Consider the following 24444-nt stretch of genomic DNA (forward strand, 5'->3'; position numbering starts at 1 on the left):
CTAACAGAGTTAACGGAGGTCCCCACCGCTCTGATTTCTCTAGGGTTACCGGGAGAGAAGCCCTCCCTAGGATCAGGAACCGGGAACGTCCCACCCAAGCCCCTGGGCTGCAGAGGCACTTAAGACCGGAAATGGTAAGGCTTCCATAGCGGCTGGAGGCCCAGAGGAGGCCAAGGAAGTGGCGACCCCTCCCACGTCCCCTTGCTAAGGGGCCCAGACGGCTGGCGGGTGTTTCGGGGCCTGCCGGGAAATGTAGTCCAAAAGGCGGGCGCGCGCCTGCGCCCTGCGCAGCTGCCCCGGGGAGCCTGGGAGAGCCGTGGGCGCCGAGGCGGTGAGTCCCCGAACGGCCAGAGGGCGTGGCCGTCCCTGGGGCGCGGGCGCGGGCGGAGGTGCTGCGGTCCCGCTGGGGCTACGGCAACCGTCCATCGCCAGCTCTGACCCCGCGGCGTGTGCAGGGGCGAGTGACGGGCGGCAGGCCGCTGTCCGGCCGGGACCCCACCACCGCTCCCTGCGACCGGGCCGGGCCTTCCCGAGGTTGTCCGAGACCGGGATCGCCCCTCGAGGCGGCGGGACATCGTGGGCGGGAGCGCGCTGGGGCCATGCTCGCGCCCCAGGCAGCCGATTTGTGACTGGCTTTTAGACGTTCCCACGACGTGTCCCCCCTCGCTTTTCTCCGAGTGCCCGCTCTGCAAACACCTCTCTATCCGTGGGCCGGGTGAGAGCAGGCTCGCTCTGGCGGCTTTTGGGGAGAAGCCGTGAGTCCCGGGGTGCAGTGACGTTTCTTTGCGGAAGGGCGGACGGAGGGACAGCGGGACGGTCAGGGCCCTGGTGGACGTGGTGGAGAGTTTGGCGTGTTTGGGGAGGGCTGCGGGCTGCGAGGCCGAGCACGGTAAGGGCGGGTCCACAGCCCCAGCCGGCGGAGTTCCCGGATGCCCTCCAGCGACGGTTAGGTGCCTAGGCGGGAGATGGGGAAGCTTTCTAGGAATCAGTGCTGGGGACAATAACCTTTCCTGAGTGCTTCCTCTGTGCCCCGCATGCTGTCGTTCGCTTCCGTGCAGTTGCATCCGACACAGGAAATTTTGTGAAATCGATGCTATCATCATTTTCATGTTACAGAAAGAAGCGCTGGGTGTCAGGCTCACAAAGCGAGCAGGTTATCCCGCCTGGATGGTCTGCCGCTAAAGTCCAGGTTACCATCGAGATAAGGGGTGATAGGGTCACAGTGTACATTTGGGATGACTAGGTAGGAAGATCATGAGTATTTTTTTCTTTGTCCCACTCCAGGGAAGAGGACAGGTACCTGAGGCATCTTGGCAAATGCAGAGAGAGAGAGAGGACCCATAGCTTAGGGTGGGTGCTGGTATTGAGACACGTCTGTGACCTCAGGCATTGCCCTAAGAACATTTGGATGTTTTTAGACATGAGCGTTGCAGGAATCTGTTCATTCTAACCTTGTCACCATTTCTGTCTGGCATTTACTGGGTGACATGGGACAAGTTATTCAGTCCTCCTGAGCCTCAACTTTCAGTTCCCTCATCTGAATTCATGGCATAATACTAGTCCCCACCTCCTCTCTTTGGGTGAGGGCTACCTGACCTAATAAATGCAGGAAGCCGAGAACAGCACTTGGACTTAGCAACATGAATGCCATCAGTGGCCTTCAGAATTAATGCAGCCCAGATGGCTGATGGCCTGCCCTGATGTAGTGTTTTTTTCTCATGAGAAAGCCAGCAGGCATGCCATAGCAGGATGAGGGTCACGCTGATGTGGGCTGAAGTACACACGCCTTGAGTGGAGAAGAATGAAAGGTTGCGGAATTGGAGCCTTTGGAGGTGTGGTTCTCCTAAGATGCCTGTTATTTAAGGCAACCAAGGGCTCCTCAATAGCACAGGGGCTTTCAGGGTGGTTCATCACTGCTCCCCTATTTCTTTTGTGGCCTGTATATATTCAGAGACACAAAATAGCTTGTATTAGTTTGGGAGTATAGTTACAGGGCAGCACATCTAGGGTGGTTCATTTAAGGGAAGAGGTTCTTAGCCTTGGGTCAATGGAATTCTAGAGTCGCACTATCGAGTAGAACTTACTACAGCGATGTCTGTGGAGCACTTGAAATGTGACTAGTATGAATGAGAGACTGCATTTTTAATTTCAATGACTGAACTGAATCTACCACATGGGACTTGTGACTACCATATTGGGCAGCACAGTTCTAGAGGGTCCGCGTAGGGCGTACAACATTTTGTAAATGTTTGGAAAATGGATGCAGCATTAGATGTGTATGTGTATTTTTCTAGGAAGTGATTCCCTGGCCTTCGTTAGATTCTCAGAATCACCAGAAAAGATTAAGGTCTGCTGCTTTAGGGCTTTGGCGGAATGTAAACAAGTTAAGGGAAGTAAGTATGGCTTCTGGTAATCACTGCTGTTTCTCCTTTCTCCTTTTGTCCTGTCCTCAGCTGTGGGTGGCTCCCCCTTGACACACGTACACAAAGAAATACTGGAATCTGAGACTTCAGGCCCCAGAGAAATTGCACACGGCCAGAAGGGGGCGATGGCTGTGGCCCTGGGTTGTGCAATCCAGGCTTCCTTGAATCAGGGCTCTGTGTTTCAAGACTATGACGCGGACTGTGAAGTCTTCCGCCAGCGCTTCAGGCAGTTCCAGTACAAAGAAGCAGCCGGGCCTCATGAAGCCTTCAACAAACTCTGGGAGCTTTGCTGTCAATGGCTCAAGCCAAAGATGCGCTCTAAGGAACAAATCCTGGAGCTGTTGGTGTTGGAGCAGTTCCTAACCATCCTGCCCACGGAGATAGAGACCTGGGTGAGGGAACATTGCCCAGAGAATAGAGAAAGAGTTGTGTCGCTGATAGAAGACTTACAGAGAGAACTTGAGATACCAGAGCAGCAGGTGAGAAGAGTTTGGGATCTTGGTAATTAGACAGAAGTAGCAGAGACGTCTGATACTAGATCAGACACTTCAATTCCAACCCCGCGCTTTCCCTGAAATGATTTTCATTTTTTCCTTCTGCTGGAATTGGCATATGGTTCCGTGATTCTCAACTATTAAACCCAGCTTCTATTCTGTAACAAATACTTAGTAATGTCTCTTCTGCTGTCCTGAAATGAAATTTACATATAATGTAACCTTACATACACACAAAATCAAAAACAATACTATAATAAGTGGTCTGTGGGCCAAATGCAGCGCCAGGCCTGTTTTTATGCAGGCCATGAGCTAATAATGGTTATTACCTTTTTAAAAGGTTGTTAAATACAAGAAGTGTAGGTGATAGACCAACATGACCCATAAAGTGTAAATTATTTAATATATGACTATAAGAAAATGTTGCCAGCCCGGGTCAGGTGGAGTCTAGAAAGGATATCAAAGAAAGGGGACATAGTTTGCCATAATCGAATCAGCATTTGAACACACTCCCTTTTCGGGCTTGACTGCACAGAAGACTTGAAGTTGTCAGATGCCCGCATCTATGCATAAAGTCACCGGGAAGGCGACAGCCACCAGTTCAGACCGGGACAGCTCAAACACTGGGTGGCACCGCTGGTCGTGTGATTTTCCACAGTGGCAACGAGTGTCAGTCAATCTGAACAACAAGGAATACAGTGGTTGTCTGATTTCCCAGGTAGGGCTTTCCTAGAAAATTCAGGTCACGCTACCATATGCAAAACTATTTGGTGTGTATATGAGCCACAGTGTGAAGTCCTTGACAGGTTCTTTTTACCTGGATGGAAGTTTGAGGGGGAACTACAGAGTTGGCGGGGACCCGGAGCAGTGCCGCACCGTGAACGGTTTATACTCCCGTCTCTGCCCACTGAGTTCCGCCGGCCACCTGCCTTCATGCCACGTCACCCTGTGGTGGTGGCGCTACTGTCCCCTGCTCAGAAGGGCACAGGGCAGAACCTGTGGCAGGAGGGAGAAAGGGCTTCGAGTTGGGCCTTAGGTGCCCGGTGTTGTGTGTTGACGGGGCTGTGCAGTTAGCCTCACTGAACTGGAGCCTTGCAAAATTTCCTGCGCCCGCCCCAGGGCGTAAGGAATTTATGTTTTCCCTTCCTCTCTCTGTCCTCTGGGTTTGGCTTACGATAGCAGATTTTACGTGCCTGTGGCCTAATCGTGCACTGCCCAGTACGGCCGCCACCGGCCAAGTGTGGGTGGCCCTTGAGCGCTAGCGATGTGGCCAGTGCAAACTGAGACGCGCTCTAAGTGGAAAATGCTGGCCACATTCAGAAGACTGAGCATGAGAAATAAAGTAGGTGAGATATCTCCCTAGTAATGGTTGGCATTGATTACATTCTGAACTTAGGGTATTTTAGCGGTACTGGGTTAACCGAGGCATGTTATTAAGATTGACTTCATCGCTTTCTTCTTTGTTTATGCGGGTACTGCAAAAGCAAAATGACGTACACGGGTCACACTGTCGCTACCGGGCATTGCTGGTCTAGACTTTAGAGTGATGGGTTCTGCCATTTGCCCCAGATCGATAGGCAGGAAATGCTCTTGGAAGAACTGGCACCGGTGGGAACGGCACACGTACCACCAAACATCCACCTGGAGTCACCCCCACTCCAAGTAATGGGACCTGCCCCGGAGGGCCCAGTGGCAGAGCCTTGGATCCCACAGGCAGGGCTGCAGGAGCTGAGCTATGGTGCCGCTGAGGAGTGCCAGCCCTTCCTGGACCCCGGTAAGGCAGGGGTTTTATTTCCTTTCTGAGGTTTGTACTTTGAGAGCTGAAGCGCTCTCCAGGTCTGGGGGTGGGTCAGAAACACCCACTGCTGGATGGAAGGGGACCACTGTGATGAAGCGTGGGAGGAGGGACGCCTCTCTGGGAGGAGCTGAGAACAAAGCACGGTACATCAGATGGGATTAAAAACCCTGTAAGCTAATGACCCTGCTCAAGAAGCCTGTTTTCCCCTTTTCAGTTGTTTTTATTGTTATAAAATGCACATAACATAAAATTTACCATCTTAATCATTGTGATGTGTATAGTCCAGTGGTATTGAGTGCATTATTAATGTCAAACCACTACTAACATCTGTTTCCATAACTGTTTTCACCTTGTAAAACTGAAACCCCATACTCATTTAAACAAATAATTGCCCATGTCTCTAGCCTTGGAAACCACCAGTCAGCTTTCTGTCTCTATGAATTTGACTACTCTGCGTACCTCATCTACATGGAATCATACAGTATTTGTCTTTTGTGACTGGCTTATTTCACTTAACACATGTTCTGAAGGTTCATCCATTTTGTAGCATATGGCAGTATTTCCATCCAAGTAAAGGCTAAATAATATGCCATTGTACGTACCTACTGCATTTTCTCTATTTTCCGTAAATGTATGCTTAGTTTTCTTCCATGTTTTAGCTAGTATGCAAATATCTCTTTGAGACCCTGCTTTTACTTATTTTGGGCATACAACTAGAGGTGGAAATGCTGAATCATACGGCAATTCTGTTTTTAATTTTTTGAGGAACAGCCACACTGGTTTCCACAGTAGTTGTACCATTTTACATTCCCGTCAATAGTGCGTAACTTTTCTAATTTGTCCACATCCTCATCAACACTTGTTATTTTCTCTTCTGTGATAGTAGCATTCTTAATGGATGTGAGGTGGTATCTCACCGTAATTTGGAATTGTGTTTCCCAAATGTTAGTGACATGGAACATCTTTTCAAGTGCTTATTGGCCATTTGTATATCTTCTTTGGAGAATGTGTATTCAAATCCTTGAACATTTCTTTTTCTTTAAGGTTTATTTGTTTATTTTGAGAGAGCGAGCGTGAGCCTGAGCATGAGTGGGGGAGGGGCAGAGAGAGGGAGAGACAGAGAATCCCAAGCAGGCTTCATGCTGTCAGCATAGAGTCTGCCACTGGGCTCGAACTCACAAACCACGGGATCATGACCTGAGCCCAAACCAAGAGTTGGACACTTAACCGACTGAGCCACCCGGGTGCCCCATTTTTTTTTAAAGTTTATTTCCCCCTGTACATTTCAAAAACGGAATGTGCTTTGTTGTTGAATTTTAGAATTCTCTGTATATTCTAGATATTAATCCCTTATCAGATATGATTTGCAAATATTCTTCCCATTTGTGGGTTGCCTTTTTACTCTGCTGAAACTGCCTTTTGATGGATAAATTTTTAAATTTTTCATGAGCTCCTCTGTGTCTACCTTTTCTTTTGTTGTCTATACTTTAGGTGTCATATCCAAGAAATAATTGCCGAATCCAGTGTCATGAAGCTTTCCCCTATGTTTTCTTCTAAGAGTTTCATAATTTTAGGTCCTGACTTTAGGTTTTTGATCTGTTTTGTGTTAATTTTTGCACGTGCTGTTGTGTAAGGTTCTAACTTCATTCATTTGCACACACATATCCAGTTTTTCCAGCACCATTTGTTGAAAAAAGTATTGTTTCTCCATTGAATAATCTTGGTATCATTGTTAAAAATCATTTCACCATATATATTAAGGTTTATGTATGGGCTGTCTGTTCTATTCCATTAGTCTATATGCTAGTAAGTTTTGAAATCAGGAAGTGTGAGTCCTGTAGCTTTGTTCTTCCTTTCCACGAATTTTTGTCGTTTGGGCATCCCTGTAGAGTCCATATCATTTTAGGTATGGGTTTTGCTATTAACGCAAACAAAGTACCATTGGAATTTTCATAGAGGTTGTATTGAATCTGCAGATCACTTTTGGTAGTATTGACATCTTAATAGTATCAAGTCTCCCAATCCATGAACATGGGATGTGATCTTCTTTCTTTCTTTTTTTTTTGTTTTAAGAAATATTTATTTATTTTTGAGAGAGAGAGAGACACACAGAGTGCGAGCAGGGGAGGGGCAGAGAGAGAGGGAGACACAGAATCAAACAGGCTCCAGGCTCTGAGCTGTCAGCACAGAGCCCGATGTGGGGCTCAAACTCACAGACCACGAGATCATGACCTGAACCAAAGTCAGATGCTCAACCGACTGAGCCACCCAGGCACTCCTATTTATATCTTCTTTAACTTATTCTACCAATGCTTTGTCATTTTTGTGGTACAAGTCTTTGATGTACTTAATTCCTAAGTATTTTATTCTTTCCGATGCTATTGTAAATGGAACTGTTTTCATAATTTCTGGAATTGTTCATTGTTCATCGTTAGTATATAGAAATGGAACTGATGTTTGCAGGTTCATTTTGTATCCTGGTACTTTGATGAATTCATTTATTTATGTTAACAGTTTTTTAATGGAATCTTCAAGGTTTCTATATACTAGATCATATAATCTGCCAATAGAGCTCATTTTACTTTTTCCTTTTCAATTTGAATTCCTTTTACTTCTTTTTCTTGCCTAATTTCTCTGGCTAGAACTTTCAGTACTGTGTTGAACAGAGTGGCCAAAGCAGGCATCCTCGCCTTCTACCTCAACTTAGAGGGAAAGTTTTCGGCCTTTTACCACTGAGTGTGATGTTCCCTGTGGGTTTTTCATATATGGCTTTTATTTACGTGGAAGTAATTTCCTTCTGTTCCTATTGTGTTGAGTGGTTTTTTTTGTTTTATCATGAAAGGATGTTGAATTTTATCAAATGCTTTTTCCACATCATTTGAAATGGTGTGTTTTTTCCCTTCATTCTGTTAAGGTGGTATATTACATTGACCGATTTTCATATGTTGAAGCAGCCTTGCATTCTAGAAGCAAATATCACTTGGTCATGTTATATAATCCTTTTAATATGTTGCTGAATTCAGTTTGCTAATATTTTGTTCAGGGTTTTTTGTATCAATGTTCATAAGGGATATTGTTGTGTCATTTTCTTATAGTGTCTTTTCTGGCTTTGGTATCAGGGTAATGTTGGCCTCAGAGGATGAGGAAAGTGTTTCCTCCCCTTCATTTTTTTTTTGGAAAAGTTTGAGAAAGATTTGTATTAGTTCTTCCCTAAATGTTTGGTAGAATCCACCAGTGAAGCCATCAGGTCTAGGGCTTTTCTTTGTCAGGAGATTTTTGATTACTGCTTCACTCTCTTTACTAGTTTACTGAATAGGTCTATTCAGATCTTTCTGTTTCTTTGTTATGTAGTCTTGGTAGGTTTTGTGGTTCTGGTAATTTATCCATTTCATCTAGGTGATCCAATTGGTTTGTATACGGTTGTTCATAGTGCTGTCTTGTAATTGTTTTTATTTCTGTAGAATGATTGGAAATGTCCCGACTTTAATTTTAATTTTAACAATTTTTGCCTTCTTTCTCTTTGTCTCTTTGTCTTAGTTCATCTGGCTAAAGGTTTGTCAAGTTCATTCATCTTTTCAAAAAGCCAATGTTTGGTTTCATTGATTTTCTCTATTGTCTTTCTAGTCTTTATTTTGTTTATCTCTGACTGATCTTTATTGTTTCCTTCCTTCTGCTTTGGGCTTAGTGTTTTTCTTTTCTTATTAGTTCCTTAAGTTGTAAAGTTATGTTACTGTTTTGGGCTTTTTTTGTTTACTAATGTAAGTATTTATAGCTATAAATTCCCTACTTAGCCCTGCATTCATTATGTCTCAAAAGTTTTGGCACTTTGCATTTTCATTTTCATTGATCTCTAAGTATTTTCTAATTTTCTTTGTGACTTCTTCTTGCATCCATTGGTTATTTAACAGGGTGTTATTTAATTTTCACAAATTTGTCAATTTTCCAGTTTTCCTTCTGTTCTGATTTCTAACTTCATTCCATTGTGGTCAGAGTAAGTACTTTGAATGAGATCTGTGTTTTTAAATATATAGAAACGAATTTGTGGCCTAACATACCGTCTGCATCCCAGAAACTGTCTCATATGCACTTGAGAAGAATCTGAGATTTTTATTCTGGCCATCTTAGTGAGTGTGAAGTGTTTCTTCAAAGACTATAATGGTGTTGAGCATCGTTTCATGGACTTATTGGGCGTTTGTGTATCTTCACTGGAGAAATGCCTATTTAGATTTTTTGCCTATTTTTGTTTTTTATTTTTTTATTTTTTTTAAGTAGGCTTCACACTCAACCTGGGCCTTGAACTCCAGTCCCTGAGATCAAGAGTTGGATGCTCTAACAACTGAGCCAGCTGGGCACCCCTGCCTATTTTTAAGTAGGATTATATGTGTTTTTATTACTGAGTTGTGTATGATCTTTTTATATTCTAGATAAAAGTCTATTATTAGATATATGACTTATAAGTAGTCTTTCATGTTTTGTGACTGTCTTTTAACTTTCTTAATAGTGTCCTTTGTAGCGCAAAAGTTCTTTTTTTTTTTTTTTTAATTTTGATGCGGTCCAGTTTAACTATTTTTTGTTTTGTTGCTTGTGCTTTTTATGTCATGCCTAAGAAACCATTGCCTGATACAAGGTCATGAAAATTTACCCCTAAATTTTCTCCTAAGAGTTTTATAGTTTTAGCTTGCATTTAATGCTTTGATTCATTTTCAATTAATTTTTGTATAAGTTGCACAGTAGCGGCCCAAATAATATGTATATTTACATATATTCTTGCATATTCAGTTGTTTCAGCATGGTTTGCTAAAAGGCTCATTCTTTTCACATTGAATGGACTTGAAACTCTTGTCCAAAATCAGTTGACTACAGGTATATGGGTTTACTGCTGGACGGTCAGCTCTAGTCTAGTGATCTATATGTCTATTCTTATGGAAATACCACACTGTCTTTATTATTGCTTTCCAGTAAGTTTGGAAATATGAGAGTGTGAGGGCTCCAATTTTGCTTTTGTTTTTCAAGATTGTCTTGGCTGCTCTGAGTTTGATACAATTCCGTGTGATATTTAGCATCAGCTTATCAGTTTCTACAAAGAAGTCAGTTGGGATTCTCATAGGGGTTGTGTTGAATCTGTAGATAAGTTTGGGGAGTATTGCCATGTTAACAGTGTTAAATTTGTGATGCATATACATGTGGTGCTTTTCCATTTATTTAGATTTTCTTTCATTTTTTTTTTTTTACATTTTTTATAGTTGCCCAAGTATAAGTTTTTATACTGCTGTTATGAAATTTGTTCCCAAGTATTCTTTTTAATGGTTTTTCCAGAGGAACTGTTTTCTTAATTTCATTTTTGGGTTGTTCATTAAAAATATATAGGATTACAGGGCGCCTGGGTGGCTCAGTCGGTTAAGCATCTGACTCTTGGTTTCAGCTCAGGTCATGATCTCACGGTTTGTGAATTCTAGCCCCGCATTGGGCTATGCATTGAGCATGGAGCCTGCTTGGGATTCTCTCTCTCCCTTTCTCTCTCTGCCCTTCCCGTGCATGTGCTCTCTTTCTCTCAAAATAAATAAACTTAATATCTCTCTATATAGGATTATAATTAATTTTTGCATATTGATCTTGTGTCCTGTAATCCTACTTGTTTAATAGTTCAAATTATTTTTTAGTGGGTTCCTTAGGATTTTCTATATCAAAGATTATGTCATCTGAAAAAAGAGATAGCTTTACTTATCTTGTTCTAATCTAGATACCTTTTCTTCCTTTTCCTTGCCAAATTACCCTGGCTAGAACCTCCAGTACAATATTCAATGTAAGTGGTGAGACCGGACATCCTTGTCTTGTTTCTGATCTCAGGGGAAATGCATTTAGTCTTTTACTGTTATTTATGATGTTAGCTGTGGGCCTTTCCTTGATTCCTTTTATTAGGGTGAGGAAGTTCCCTTCTATTCATGGATTATTGAGTGTTTTTATCAAGAAACTCTTGAATTTTGTCACATGCTTTTTGTGCGTCTATTGAGATGATCATGGTTTTACTTTTTATTCTCTTGTAATGGTGTATTTCCTTAACTTTTGAATGTTAAACCAACATTGCATTCCTGATGCAAATATTACTTGATCCTGGTGTATAATTCATATTATATGTTGCTGGATTTGGTTTGCTAGTATTTTGTTGAAGATTTTTATATCTATTTTCATCGGAGATACTGTCTGTAGGTGTTTTTTTTTGGTCCTGTCTTTATCTGGTTTTGTTATCAGGGTACTATTGGCCTCATAGACTGAGTGGGAAAGTCTTTGTTCCTTTTCTATTTTTTGGATGTGTTTGTGAAGAATTTGTTTTTTTTCTTTTGTTGTTTATACCTTGGATGTCACATTTAAGAAACTGTTGCCTAATTCAAGGTCATGAAGATTTATAGCCATGTTTCCTTCTTTTTTTAAAGATATTTTTAAAGTTTATTTCTCTTGAGAGAGAGAGAAAGCACGAACAGGGGAGGGGCAGAGAGAGGGGAGATAGTGAGAATCCCAAGCAGGCTCCACACTGACAGCGTGGAGCTGGACATGGGGCTTGAACCCACGAACTGTGAGATCATGACCGGAGCCAAAGTCAGATGCTTAACTAACCGAGCCACCCAGGTGCCCCTCTTTTTTTTTTATTTTAAGAGAGAGAGAAAGTGTGAGTCAGAGGGAGAGAGAGAGAGAGAGAGAGGGAATCTTAATCAGACTCCAGGCTCAATGCAGAGCCCAGCAGAGGGCTCAATCCCATGACCCTGGGATCATGACCTGAGCCAAAATCAAAAGTTGGATGCTCAACCAATTGAGCCACCAGGTGCCCCTGTACTTATGTTTCCTTCTAAGAGTCTTGTGGATTTAGCTCTTAAATTTAGATCATTGATCCATTATGAATTAACTTTTGTATATGGTGTGAGAAATGGGACTAGCATCATTCTTTTACATGTGCATATCTAGTTGGCCCAGCACCATTTGTTGAGGAAACTATTCTTTCCCCATTGAATTGTCATGGTACCTTTCTCAAAAATGGATTGACAATAAATGACAAGGCTATTTCTGGCTTATCAATTCTATTCCACTGATACATTTTTCTTTCCTTATGCCAGTACAGTGAGTTGGAAAGTGTTCCATTCTCTTCTGTTTTCAGTGAGAGATTATGTAGAATCGGTGTTAATTCTTTAAATGTTTGGTAGAATTCACCACTGAATCATCCAGACCTGGGCTTTTCTTTGTGAGAAGTGTCTTGATTACTAATTCAGTACCTTTACTTGTTATAGGTCTATTCTGATTTTATATTTCTTCTTGAATCAATTTTGGGTAGTTTTTGTGTTTCCAGGAGTTTGTGCATTTCATTTATCTAATTTGTTTCTGTGCAGTTGTTCATACTATTCCTTTATAATCCTTTTTATTTCTGTAAGGTTAGTAGTAATAGTTCCCCTTTCATTTATGATTATAGTAATTTGAGTTTTCTTTCTTCTTTTCTTGGTCAATTTAGCTGAAGATTTGTCAATTTTGTTAATTTTTTTCAAAGAACCAACCTTGGTTTTATTGATTTTCTCTATTGTTTTACCGTTCTCTGTTTCATTAAATCCTGCTCTAATCTTTATTATTTTCTTCTGGTTGTTTTAGGTTTTGTTTGCTCTTATTTTTCTAATATTTTAAGGTGCAAAGTTAGGTTATTAATTTCAGATTTTTCTTTCTTTTCAATATAGGCATTCATAGCTATAAATTTCCCTTTAAGCAGTGGTTTAGGTACATTCCTAAGTTTTGGTATATTGTGTGTTCATTTTCATTTATCTCAAAGTATTTCTAATTTCTCTTTTGATTTTTTTATGATTGATTATTTAAGAGTGTGTTGTTTAATGACCTTGTATTTATGAAGTCCTCAAATTTCTTTCTGTTATTTCTTTTTTAAGTAGGCTCCATACCCAGCGTGAAGCCCAATGCAGGGCTTGAACTCAGAACCCTGAAATCAAGACCTAAGCTGAAATCAAGAGTCGGACACTTAACCAACCTAGCCACCCAGGCACCCTTCTGTTATTTTTTTCTAACTTCATTCCGTTTTGGTGGGAGAATATACTTTGTAATTGTGATCCTTTCACATTTTTGAACATTTGTTTTATGGTATAGCATCTTGACTGCCCTGGAGAATTTTCCATGTGCACTTGAGAAGAACACATATTCTGTACTTCTTGGGTGGAATGTTCTATAAATGTCTGTGACATTTAGTAGGATTATAATTTTTTGTCTTCTATTATTGATCTTCTGCCTAGATATTCTATCCAGTAGTGCAAAGAGATATTTAAGTCTCCGCTACTGCTCAGTTGTCTATTTCTTTTACTCTTTCTGTCAGTTTTTGCAGTCATGTATTTGGTACTCTGTTTTTAAGTGCATGTATGGTTAGAATTGTTATATCTTCCTGATTTGTCATTTTACCATTATAAACTGATCCTCTTTATCTCTAGAAACTTTTTTGTTTTGATGTCCATTTTGTATGATATTAGTGTAATCAGTCTGGCTGTCTTGTGGTTATTTGCATGATATATCTTTTTCCATCCCTTTACTTTCAGTTAGTATCTTTGAATCTAAAGTGTGTCTCCTGTAGACAGCATGTAGATGGATTTTTAAAACCTAGTATGATGATCTCTGCCTTTTGATTGAGTTGTTTAATGCATCTATGTTTAACCTGATTTTTGATATGGTGTAACTTACATCTGTGATTTTACTTTTTGTTTTCTATATTTCTCATATCTTTTTTGTTTCTCTGTCCTTCGTTTGCTGCTTTCTTTTGCACTGAGTAAATGTTTTGAATGTAGCACTTTACTTAAATCAATTTTCACTATTTTTTAAAAATTATTTCCTTAGTGGTTACTCTAGAGATTAGCATGTACATCTTAACGTAATCAGATTTAGATTTATACTAATTTCATGCTAGTAAAATATAGAAATATTTCTTATATATACCTCTATTTTCTTCCTTTTTTGTGGTGTTACTATCATACATATTGCATTAAAAATGTTAAAACCTCAAAAAAATGTTAGAAACCCAAAAATACATTGTTAAAGATATTACTTTATATAATTTTAAGCCTTCTAAAAGAGCTAGAGAAGAAAGAAATACAAATAGATATTATGACTTTTGTTGTATTAACATTATTTATATTTCTGGTTTTCTTCATCTTTCCTGTGGATTTTAGTTATTAATTACAGTCATTTTTTTACCCCCATACAGTTTTGCGCTCATCCACCTCATTTGTGCTGTTATTGGCAAATATATTACATTTCTACAGATTATTTGCCCAACAGTGCACTACATATATATTGTTCTATACACTGCTTTTAAAATCTTTTAAGAGAAGAGGGGCACTTAAGTGGCTCAGTCAGTTAAGCAACTGACTTCGGCTCAGGTCATGATCTCAGGGTTCATGAGTTGGAGCCCCGCATCGGGCTCTGTGCTGACAGCTCAGAGCCTGGAGCCTGCTTCAGATGCTGTGTCTCCCTCTCTCTCTGCCCCTCCCCTGCTTGTTCGTTTGTTCTCTCTCTCTCTCTCTCTCTCTCTCAATCTTTTAAGAGAAGAAAGGAGCAGAAATTAGTATTTATACCGTCTTTTATAATTACCCTCTCTTGTTGTGCCCTTTGTTTTTTCGTGTGGATTTGAATTCCCATTTGGAATCAGTAGCTTTCAGACTGAGGAACTGCCTTTAGTATTTCTTGTTAGGCAAGACTTCTGCCAATGAATTCTCTCAGTTTTTGTTTATTAGAAATATTGTTATTCCAGATTAATTTTTTAATTTTTTTTAATGTTTATTTATTTTGGAGACAGAGACAGAGCGTGAGAGGGGGAGGGGCAGAGAGAGAGGGAGACACAGAATCCAAAGCAGGCTCCAGGCTCTGAGCTGTCAGCACAGAGCCCGACATGGGGCTCGAACTCATGAATGGTGAGATCATGACTTGAGCTGAAGTTGGACGCTTAACCGACTGAGCTACCCAGGCGCCCCTCACAATTCATTTTTTACAGATAGCTCTTCTGGATATAATTTCTCATTTTTCTTTGAGCACTTTGAATATGTTGTCCCACTGTCTTCTGGCCTCCAGTGTTGCTAGTGAGAACTCGGCCTTTAATTTTATTGGAGTTCCCTTGTAAGTGACAAGTCATTTTCCTCTTGCTGTCTTTCAAGGTTTTCTTCTTTTTATGTGACCTTTAGGATTTCTACTATGATATGTTTGGTTTTTTAAAATGTTTATTTTTGAGAGAGAGCAGGAGAGGGGCAGAGAGAGAGAGAGAGAGAGGGAGACAGATTATCCCAAGCAGGCTCCTCTGTGCTGACAGCAGAGAGCCCTGATGTGGGGCTCATACTCACAAACCCAGAGATCATGACCTGAGCCAAATTTGATGCTTAACTGACTGAGCCACCCAGGCTCTCTGATATGTCTGTTTGAAGATCTCTTTGTGTTTGTCCTGCTTGGAATTCATCTAGCTTCCGAGATGTGTAGATGAATGTGTTTTCAACACATTTGGGCAGTTTGGCACCACTGTTTCTTCAATTTTTTTTTTTCTGCTCCTTTCTCTCACCCTCTCCTGGTTCTCTCATTATACATCTATTATAATGGCACCTAGTGGTACCCAACTTTTCTCTGAGGCTCTATTCACTTCCCTTCATTCTTTTTTTCTCTCTGTTCTTCTGATAGTATAATCTCTACTGATCTGTCTTCAAGTTCACTGATTGTTCTGATAGTTCACATCCATTCTTGAGCAATTCTAGGGAATTTTTCATTTCAGTTATGGTACTTCTCAGCTCCAGAATTTCCACTGGATTCTTATTATACTTTCTGCTTATTGATATTCTCTATTTGATGTGATGTGATGTGATGCTGTTTGTCATCATAATTTACTTCCTTAATCATGGATTGGTTTCGTTCTTGGATACTCATAATGGCTACTTTGAAGTCTTTGCTAAATTCACTATCTAGTCACTCACATAGGCAGAGTCCGGTCTCCACTCTTTTTTTTCTTCTAGTGTATGAGTCATACTTTCCTGTCCACATGCATGGCTCATCATGTTTTGTTGGAAACTGGACATTTTAGATAAAACATTGTAGCAACTCCGGAGTCCTTTCCCCTCCCTAGGGCTTGTTACTGTTATTTGTTTGCTTATTTGTTTGGTAATGGCTGTGTTCCTTCTGTCAACTCTAGTCCACTGTGAAATGTTAACCTTTTGATGTTGCCCCTCAGGGAGCACAGTCTCGGATGTGCACACAGTCACCCTGGAAAGGCAGCACTTTTACAGGGCTTTCTTTGGCTGCCTCTTTCCCTGACCTGACCCTGCCATTAATTTCCAGCTAATTGCTCTATTGTTTTCAGCAATGCCCTGGAGCATAATTTCTCCCTGGACCAATCTAGTCAATTTCAGATACCTTTGTTGGGCTAGCTCCTGAGGTCAGGTTTTGAGATTTGTTGTGATCCCAGGAGGGCTCTTCCCAGCTTGTCTTTTTTCCCCACTTCTCTTCGGCAAGCTAGTCAGCCTGCGGTTTAGGGTGTGTAGTCCATAAATCTATCAAACTCTTTCCTGTTGCCTTTCATTATAATCTGTGCTCTTTTTTAGAATATCCTTAGGCTTAAATGTTCATCCTCTGTTGCAAATGAATCAGGTGTTTTTTTTTTTGTTTTGTTTTTTTTTTTTGAGAATATATTAGGAGCTACCTGTTTTAAGGCCTGCTTCTCTGAGGCCAAATCTCTGATACATTGCTCTGGAGGTGGGGGAAATGGTGTGCTTATCTCTAAGTGAAACTGCCACTTTCCAGCTGAGCACTAGGTCCGGCCCTCAGGTCTTCTTGGGTTGCATCTCCAGGCTTAGAACCACTGTCTTATAATCACAACTGCCTTACAAGGACAGACAGGGAGTACTCTAGTGTTGTCACCAATAGGACACCCAGGGTAGCTCCTCCATGCCACCAGTAGAGACTGGGCAGATAAAAGCTGTCCCCACCTTGCAGCCACGATTGTTTGGACCTTAGAATCAACAATGGGTAGCTGGGGTAGGATGAGAAATGCTGAGGTCCTGCCCCTTCCAAGAAGATAGCCCTCCTGGGGGAGAGGCCGCCTTGGTCCCTGTGCCAGTGTAGAGTGGAGCTGGGAGAGGCACCAAAGAGAACTGTTGTGGTTTAAATCCTCAAGAATCTCCCTATTACCAGGGCGCCTAGGTGGCTCAGTCGGTTAAAGGTCTGACTTCGGCTCAGGTCATGATCTCGCTGTTTCCGAGTTGAGTTCGAGCCCTGCATCGGGCTCTGTGCTGACAGCTCAGAGCCTGAAGCCTGCTTCCGGGTTCTGTGTCTCCCTTTCTCTCTGTCCCTCCCCCCCTCATGCTCTGGCTCTCTCTCAAAAATAAATAAACTTTCTTAAAAAAAGAATCTCCCTATTACCTGTGAATTTTAGAAGATTAAAAAAAAATAGATGTTTCCTAGTTTGCTGTAGGCCCTTAGGACCAATGTTTGTTTTATTTTTTTAAATTTTTTAAAAAGTTTGTTTATTTATTGAGAGAGAGAACACAAGCAGGAGAGGGGCAGCTGGAGGGAGAAAATCCCAAGCAGGCTCCTAGCTGTCAGCATGGAGCCCATTGCGGGGCTCAATCCCATGAACTGTGAGATCATAACCTGAGCCCAAATAACGCTTAACTGACTGAGCCACCCAGGTGCCCCTGTTTTTTTATTTATTAAAAAAAAATTTTTTAACGTTTATTTATTTTTGAAACAGAGAGAGACAGAGCATGAATGGGGGAGGGTCAGAGAGAGAGGGAGACACAGAATCTGAAACAGGCTCCAGGCTCTGAGCTGCCAGCACAGAGCCCAACGCGGGGCTCGAACTCACAAACCGTGAGATCATGACCTGAGTCAAAGTCGGACACTTAACCGACTGAGCCACCAAGGCGCCCCATCCTGTTTTTTTATTTTTAATAATTGTCACTAGTTTCATTGGGAAGTAGGTCTGCAGAGCTCCTCGTGATATGTTGGAAATCCACCTCCCCGACTACATTTCGGTTATAAATCCACATTTTACACCGAGGCCTTTGCTAGTCTGCCTCTTTCAAGTTTCAGTTTTCCCTCATGGCAGGTTTCCTTTGATCTGGAACCCCCAGTTTTGTTTGACCTGTGCCATGTTACCCTTTGATCCCACTCTTCGCTTTGCAATCTAAACAAAAACAATGCAGTGAACTTATTTTTCATTTTTTGTAAGCTTATGTATTTTGAGAGAAGGAGAGAGCACATGGGGGGAGAGGCAGAGAGAGAGGCCCCAGCGATCTGGGGCTCACACTCACTTACAGCAAGACCCTGACTTGAGATGAAATCAAGAGCCAGACACTTCAGACTGAGCCACCCTGGGCACCTCAACAATATAGTGAACTTAAACAAAATTGTATTTGAAATGCATTTTTGTTTGTCATTCTTAATTGCAAAAGGTCTTTTTTCCATGAAAATATAAAATAAGGTATTTTAGTCCCCTTCCTATGTTTTGACATAATGCTTTGAAACGTAAATTTTCATTCCTTTGCTAATGTATTTTAATAATGCTACTATTTTAAAAAATATTGCTGATGTTTAAGCAGCATCCTGCAGTTAGATTTCAAGGCAACAGTTTTCATCCCACACTTTATTGCAGACCAATATACTTTGCCAGAGCCGAGGAAGGTGAGGAAAGGTCGTGGAAAGAGAATGTGAGCCACAGCAGCTGTCAGTGGGGAGAGAGGTGGTAGGACATGGGGACAGTGAGTGTAGGAACTTGTTCTAGTTGTTCTTAGACTGATAGAAATACCGTTGGATGGTTTTTTGGGTTAATTTCAAGAGAGTGCACTTCTAGGCTTCCCCTGAAATAAACATAAACCCTGCTTTTGCTTGTTGGCAACCTAGTCATTTTCCATTTTATTTGAAAATCTCAATAGAAAAGATTCTAGTAAATAGTTTCATAACCCATACATTTATTTATTAATTTTTTCAGCGTATTTATTTTTGAGAGAGGGCGCACATATGTGCAGGAGCAGGGGAGGGGCAGAGAGGGAGGGAGAGAGAGTATCCCACGCAGGCTCTGAGCTCAGCACAGAACCCGACTTGGGGCTCAAACTCACGAACCAAGAGTTCATGACCTGAGCAGAAATCAAGGGTCACGTGCTTAACTGACTGAGCCACCCAGGTGCCCCTCCTAACCCCAACTTTTAGCTTTCTCTTCACTCGGTATCAATAGCAGCATTTCTCAGTTTTATGCCAAAATACGCCAAAACTCTATGAAGATTTACTGCCTATTTTGGCTCTAACCTGAATAAATATCAGACTAGATATAGAAATCATGTAGTGTGTTGATTTCAACACAGAAATGGTTTACTCTCCTCCCATAGAGGAGAATGGCCTTGAATTGAGCACAAAAGGATGTTCTCTCATCACATGTTTTGTTTTTATCTTTAAAAAAGAGAGTCTCTTGTGAGAGATCTTGGGTGGAGTCATAGTCATTGGGGAGAAAGTAGACCTTAAGCGGCCGCATGTCCCAGATGTCGTCAGAGAAAACCCTTGATGACATAAACTATTCTGCTTCTCATCTTTCTTATGGCCAGGGTATCCAATACCAAAGCTGGATGTGAACTTTTCATTGGAGCCTCGAGAAGAGGCATGGGTGAAGGAACTACAAGATTCCAAAGAAATGAAACAGTTATTTGACTCCAAGATAGGTAAGTCATGGTTCATTGATGTCATGGAATAAAGAAAAGAAAAATTCGGCCTTCATCAGGGTAAAGAGTTTGGGATTCTACCAAGGAGTTTCTGTATTCCTGCTGGTGGTTTAATACAATCCTTCCTTTTGCCTCGTGTGTTCCTCTCTGTGGGACGCAGTGACGTCTTCAGTTTCTGTTTCTTCTCTCAGGTTTTGAGATGGGGATAGAAAATGAAGAAGATTCTTCAAAACAGAAAAAACTGGAGAATATGTATCCATTTATTGTTACTTTAGAGGGGAATGCTCTCCATGGGCCCATTTTGCAAAAAGACTATGTACAGTTGGAAAATCAGTGGGAAAGTCCCCCGGAGGATCTACAGACAGATTTAACAAAACTGGTGGATCATCCGAACCCCTCTGCAGGAGAGAAACCTGAGAATTCCAACTTAGAAGAGCCTCTCGACCCCAGACCCCAGAAGAAAAAGAGTCCAGGGGACAAACCTCACCGATGCCCTCAGTGTGGAAAATGTTTTGCGCGGAAGTCGCAGCTTACAGGGCACCAGAGAATTCACTCTGGAGAGGAACCTCATAAATGCCCTGAGTGTGGAAAAAGATTCCTTCGTAGTTCAGACCTTTATAGACACCAACGGCTTCATACCGGGGAGAGGCCCTACGAATGCACTGTGTGTAAAAAGCGATTCACTCGACGGTCGCACCTTATAGGGCACCAGAGAACGCATTCTGAAGAAGAAACCTACAAATGTCTTGAGTGTGGGAAAAGCTTTTGTCATGGATCGAGTCTCAAAAGACATCTGAAAACTCACTCGGGTGAAAAACCTCACAGATGTCACAGTTGTGGGAAAAGTTTCAGTAGACTGACAGCTCTTACTTTGCATCAGAGAACTCACACCGAAGAGAGACCTTTTAAATGTAATTACTGTGGGAAAAGCTTTAGACAGAGACCAAGCCTTGTTATTCATTTAAGAATTCACACAGGGGAGAAGCCATACAAGTGTAGTCACTGTTCTAAAAGCTTCAGGCAGAGGGCAGGCCTTATTATGCACCAGGTCACTCACTTTAGAGGACTTCTTTAAGAATCTTGAAGAGAACAGGTTCCCACAGAGATTGACACTAACTAAAAAAAAAAAAAAAGTTAACCAACAGCAGCCTGTTTGCCTTGGAAGAATCTTTTTTGTTTGAGCTTATGAGAACAGGTTTTAAAAACTATTTAAAAAGCCCTTCTTCCAAAGTATATGAATTCTAGACTATCTGTCTACTCTTGCAACATTCCCAGATTTGATTTATGCTCTCTTCCTTTTTTTTTTTTTTTACAATGAAATGTTTTGTGTCCTAAGCCAACTATGTCATAGATATAAGCATAAAGCATAGAATTGATGACAATCCTTTTCAGAGTAGGGTCAATATGATGGATGATCATGTCTATCAACATAACTACTAAAGCAGCACCATAATTATTCTGCTGTCATTATGAAAGGGGATGATGTTCGTGCAAAGCTTTACATGTGTCCTCTAAGTAGTAAGCAAGGAGACAGTGTATTTTGTCAAATAATAAAAATGTGTCGAGAACACATTTGCCTGGTAAGAACTGGGTTATTTCCATTGAGATTGTTTATGTCGAAGGAAATTAAGATTTTAACCTTTACTTATGAATTTTGCAAAGTTTGCTAGTCTGTTTAGTTGGCGGTCTGGGGTGATGCTGCTTAGAGCTGAGTATCAACTTGGTGATTTATTTTGTTCACAGAATAACTAAGCTCTTTGTGGAAGAATCCCTTGGACAATTGATGTCATACAAGTAGAATCTAACTTAATTTAGATTGCGAAACCAGTGTCTGTGGCTTTTTACTGTCCTTTGGTATTCACCGATGTGTCTCTCCGTGCTTTTAAGATTTTGCCCATTCTTTAATTCAGTGTCCCCCTAACCGTGTGTCATAGAGCACTTAGTTCTACAAGATATTTTACAAATAAGTTCGGGAATCCCTGCTGTCTCCACTTTTCTAGATACACAATGCACATCAGCATACAAGGATCTCTGAGAGGTCCTCCGGTAAAGGCAGAAAAAGCACCTCTTTTGGCTGAGTGTTTTCTAAACTTATTTGACGCCCAGAACCCTTTTTCATGTATACCCGGTAATAACCCACAGAACTAGTATTCTGCAAACATTCCTTGGAACACACCGCCTTTAACCATTTCTATAGCTATCAGTATAGTTTTGTTGCTCCCAAGCCTAGTTATCTTCAGTTGTTTCAAGGGTGTTATGAAAAATTCTTTACGTATATACATTTTTTTATATAACACACACATCATTTTAAGGAGGTGAGGGTCACCGATCGAGATAATTTATCAGTCGTTCAGTGATTCTCAACCTCTTTGAATTTTACTTATAATCACACACGCATATTGCTACTTATATAAACATTGTATAATCGTGGTAAGGACTCAAATTCCTGTAGCAAGGGAGGAACTCTCTTTGTCAGTTATAGCTGTTAATACATGAAAATATTCATTCAGCCTAGTTCCTTGTTATAAAATACAAGAAGTAGGACATTCAAGTATTTTCCCTTTATGAAGACACCATTCTTTCCCTAAACTAGGAGTAGGGAAAGTGTATTTTGTTCTATTCCACTGAAGTTCTCGGAAGTGATGTTGAAAATAAGTATTTCGGGGGCAAGTACTCTGTGCCTAATTGGTCCTGTTCTAGGCTTAATGGAAACTAGTCAAGACACGAATCCGTGAGTCCGGTTCATAAGGAGTTTATAGTATCGTTAGTTAAACAAGAGTTGGGAAATAAATGGAGAACAATGCAAGAGAGTTTGTAATTAAGTGCCAAAGCATATCACGTGCTACAGCCAGGACGTATCTTTAATTCCTGTCATCCAGGTCCCTGTATGATGCTGCTATAAGTGTGGGGTTAAAATTGACATCCCAGTAGCAATAAACATGTAACACAGGAGGAGTCTGAATGTAGAGATGAAAAATACGGAATGTAATGGCTTCTCTTTTCTCTCTTGTGGACTTGCATTCAAACCAGAACAGTGCCTTAGAATGGATGTGCCCAACTGCTCTGTATCTATGCAATATTTTAATAAAGTGGAAATGTGTATGCTCTTCCTGCTTCAATCACATTAACTGATGGTTTGAACAACTCAGAAGCACTTCCGACAGCTATGGCAGCAAGTGCCACAGTTGACTGCTGCTCCCACCCAAAGGTGGGATCACTTTACTCCCTGTGGCCGTGGTGCCAGCTTCATGCATCATTCTGAGCATTTCCTACAGGCAAGTTTAGCTAGTAGGCTTAGTTGTGATCATAGCGTGAGCCACATCCTCCCCCTCATCTGTAGCATACACACACAGCCGGGTTTTGCAGGGTAGAGAACATCCGTTACCCATTGCCTTGTGATACTGTCCCATATGTAACACGCACCAATAAGTACTTGTGACATCGAATCAAGAAATATGTGAAATCTTGGAAACAGACATCCTAGTTAGAACATTGTGTGGATGTGTCTGATTAAATTTCTGAACATTTCAGGAAGGTAAGGGCAAAATATCTACTTACTATGAAGGGCAAAAACCAGTACCCATCTCAGCAGTGCTAAGAAGATTAAATGAGAGATGTATTGTTCAGGCCTTACACAGGATAAGCTTTCAATAAATATTCAGGATATGTCATTCATTCATTCATTCATTTGTTTATGTGTTTATTTTTGGGAGAGTGCAAGCGGGAGAGGGGCAGAGAGAGAGAGAGAGAGAGAGAAAGAAGCCCAAGCAGGCTCCACACTGTCAGTGCAGAGTCCAATGCAGGGCTCGGGCCCATGAACCATGAGATCATGAGCTGAGCCAAAATCAAGAGTCAGACACTTAACTGCCTGAGCCACCCAGGTGCCCCAGGATACTGTCTTTTAATTCTTTGCTGTTTAATTATAAAAAATATTTCAGTTGTTGATTTTCCTCTAAATATGGTTTTAGTCCTAGTCACATTCTTCACATTCTATAGTTTTATATATAATGTCTGCATTAGGATTTTCTAGAGAAACAACCAATTATATATATATATATATATATATATATATATATATATATATAAAGAAAGAGAGATTATAGGAATTCATAACTTCATGCAGTTATGAAGATTGGGAAGTCCCATAATCTATCTGCCAGCTGGAGAGGCAGGAAGGCTGGTGGTATAATTCAGCCCGGGTTGGAACACGTAAGAACCAGGGGAGCCGATGGTGTAACTCCCAGTCCTAAGTGGAAGGCCTGGGAACCGGGGGGTTGCAGGTGTAAGTCCCAGAGTCCGAGAATCGGAGAAGCAGAAGCTTTTAATGGTCAAGAGCAAGAAAAGATGGACATCCTAGCTCAAGAACAGAGCAAGGGAATTCACTCTTCTTCACCTGTTTGTTCTATTCAGGCCCTCAAGATTGGATGCTTGTCCATGCACTTGGTGAGTGCAGAATGCTTTACTCAGTCACTGTGTCAAATGTGGATCTCTTCTGGTAACACCCTCATGGACAGGCCCAGAAGTGATGTTTTGCCAGCTATCCAGGCATCCCTTAGTCCAGTCAAGTTGACATGTTGAATTAATCATCCCATTGTTACGACTGATGATTTCAAAATTATTTGTTACTGCAGTTTTCGTCACAATTCCCCTTGATCCAAAGCTATACGATACTGCAGTTTTCCTTTTAACTTTTGGTTTTGCCACATTGAGACTAGAAAATGAGGTTCATTCTATTTCTGCTTTTAAAGTTCATTTTAGACTTTTAAAAAATTTAAGCTTCTGTTTGATAAAATATGGGAGGTATCCCAAAGCCCTAGACAATAAGGATTCTGGATGTAAGGCACACATTTAGAATACAGTCTCGGACCTCTCCATTACTTTAATGTCTTTAGGGGCGTCTTGGTATTTGTGAAGGGAGCAGTGACACAGAAGAGATTGGTTTCCTCCTCATTCTGCCTCCCTTCACTTTTGTACTCCTTGCTGCCTCGGTAAGAAGTTTTTTTGGGAATATGTTCTGG

General features: G+C 41.2%; 1 protein-coding gene across 2 annotated transcripts; it reads left to right on the forward strand.

Moving 5' to 3' along the window:
• Positions 1-275: 275 nt before the first annotated feature.
• ZNF449 (zinc finger protein 449) lies at positions 276-22533 on the forward strand. 2 transcript variants are annotated; one of them, XM_058712842.1, is made up of 5 exons: positions 276-331; positions 2454-2902; positions 4487-4691; positions 19313-19426; positions 19618-22533. In XM_058712842.1, the coding sequence occupies exons 2-5, from the start codon at positions 2549-2551 to the stop codon at positions 20499-20501; spliced, it is 1557 nt and encodes a 518-aa protein (XP_058568825.1). In that variant the 5' UTR covers positions 276-331; positions 2454-2548; the 3' UTR covers positions 20502-22533. The 2 variants fall into 2 exon arrangements, with proteins under 2 accessions (XP_058568825.1, XP_058568824.1); XM_058712841.1 differs by lacking the exon at positions 276-331 and adding an exon at positions 355-755.
• The last annotated feature ends 1911 nt before the right edge of the window (positions 22534-24444 follow it).

The sequence above is a fragment of the Neofelis nebulosa genome, chromosome X (genome assembly GCF_028018385.1).
Source record: "Neofelis nebulosa isolate mNeoNeb1 chromosome X, mNeoNeb1.pri, whole genome shotgun sequence".
Classification (NCBI taxonomy): Eukaryota; Metazoa; Chordata; class Mammalia; order Carnivora; family Felidae; genus Neofelis; species Neofelis nebulosa.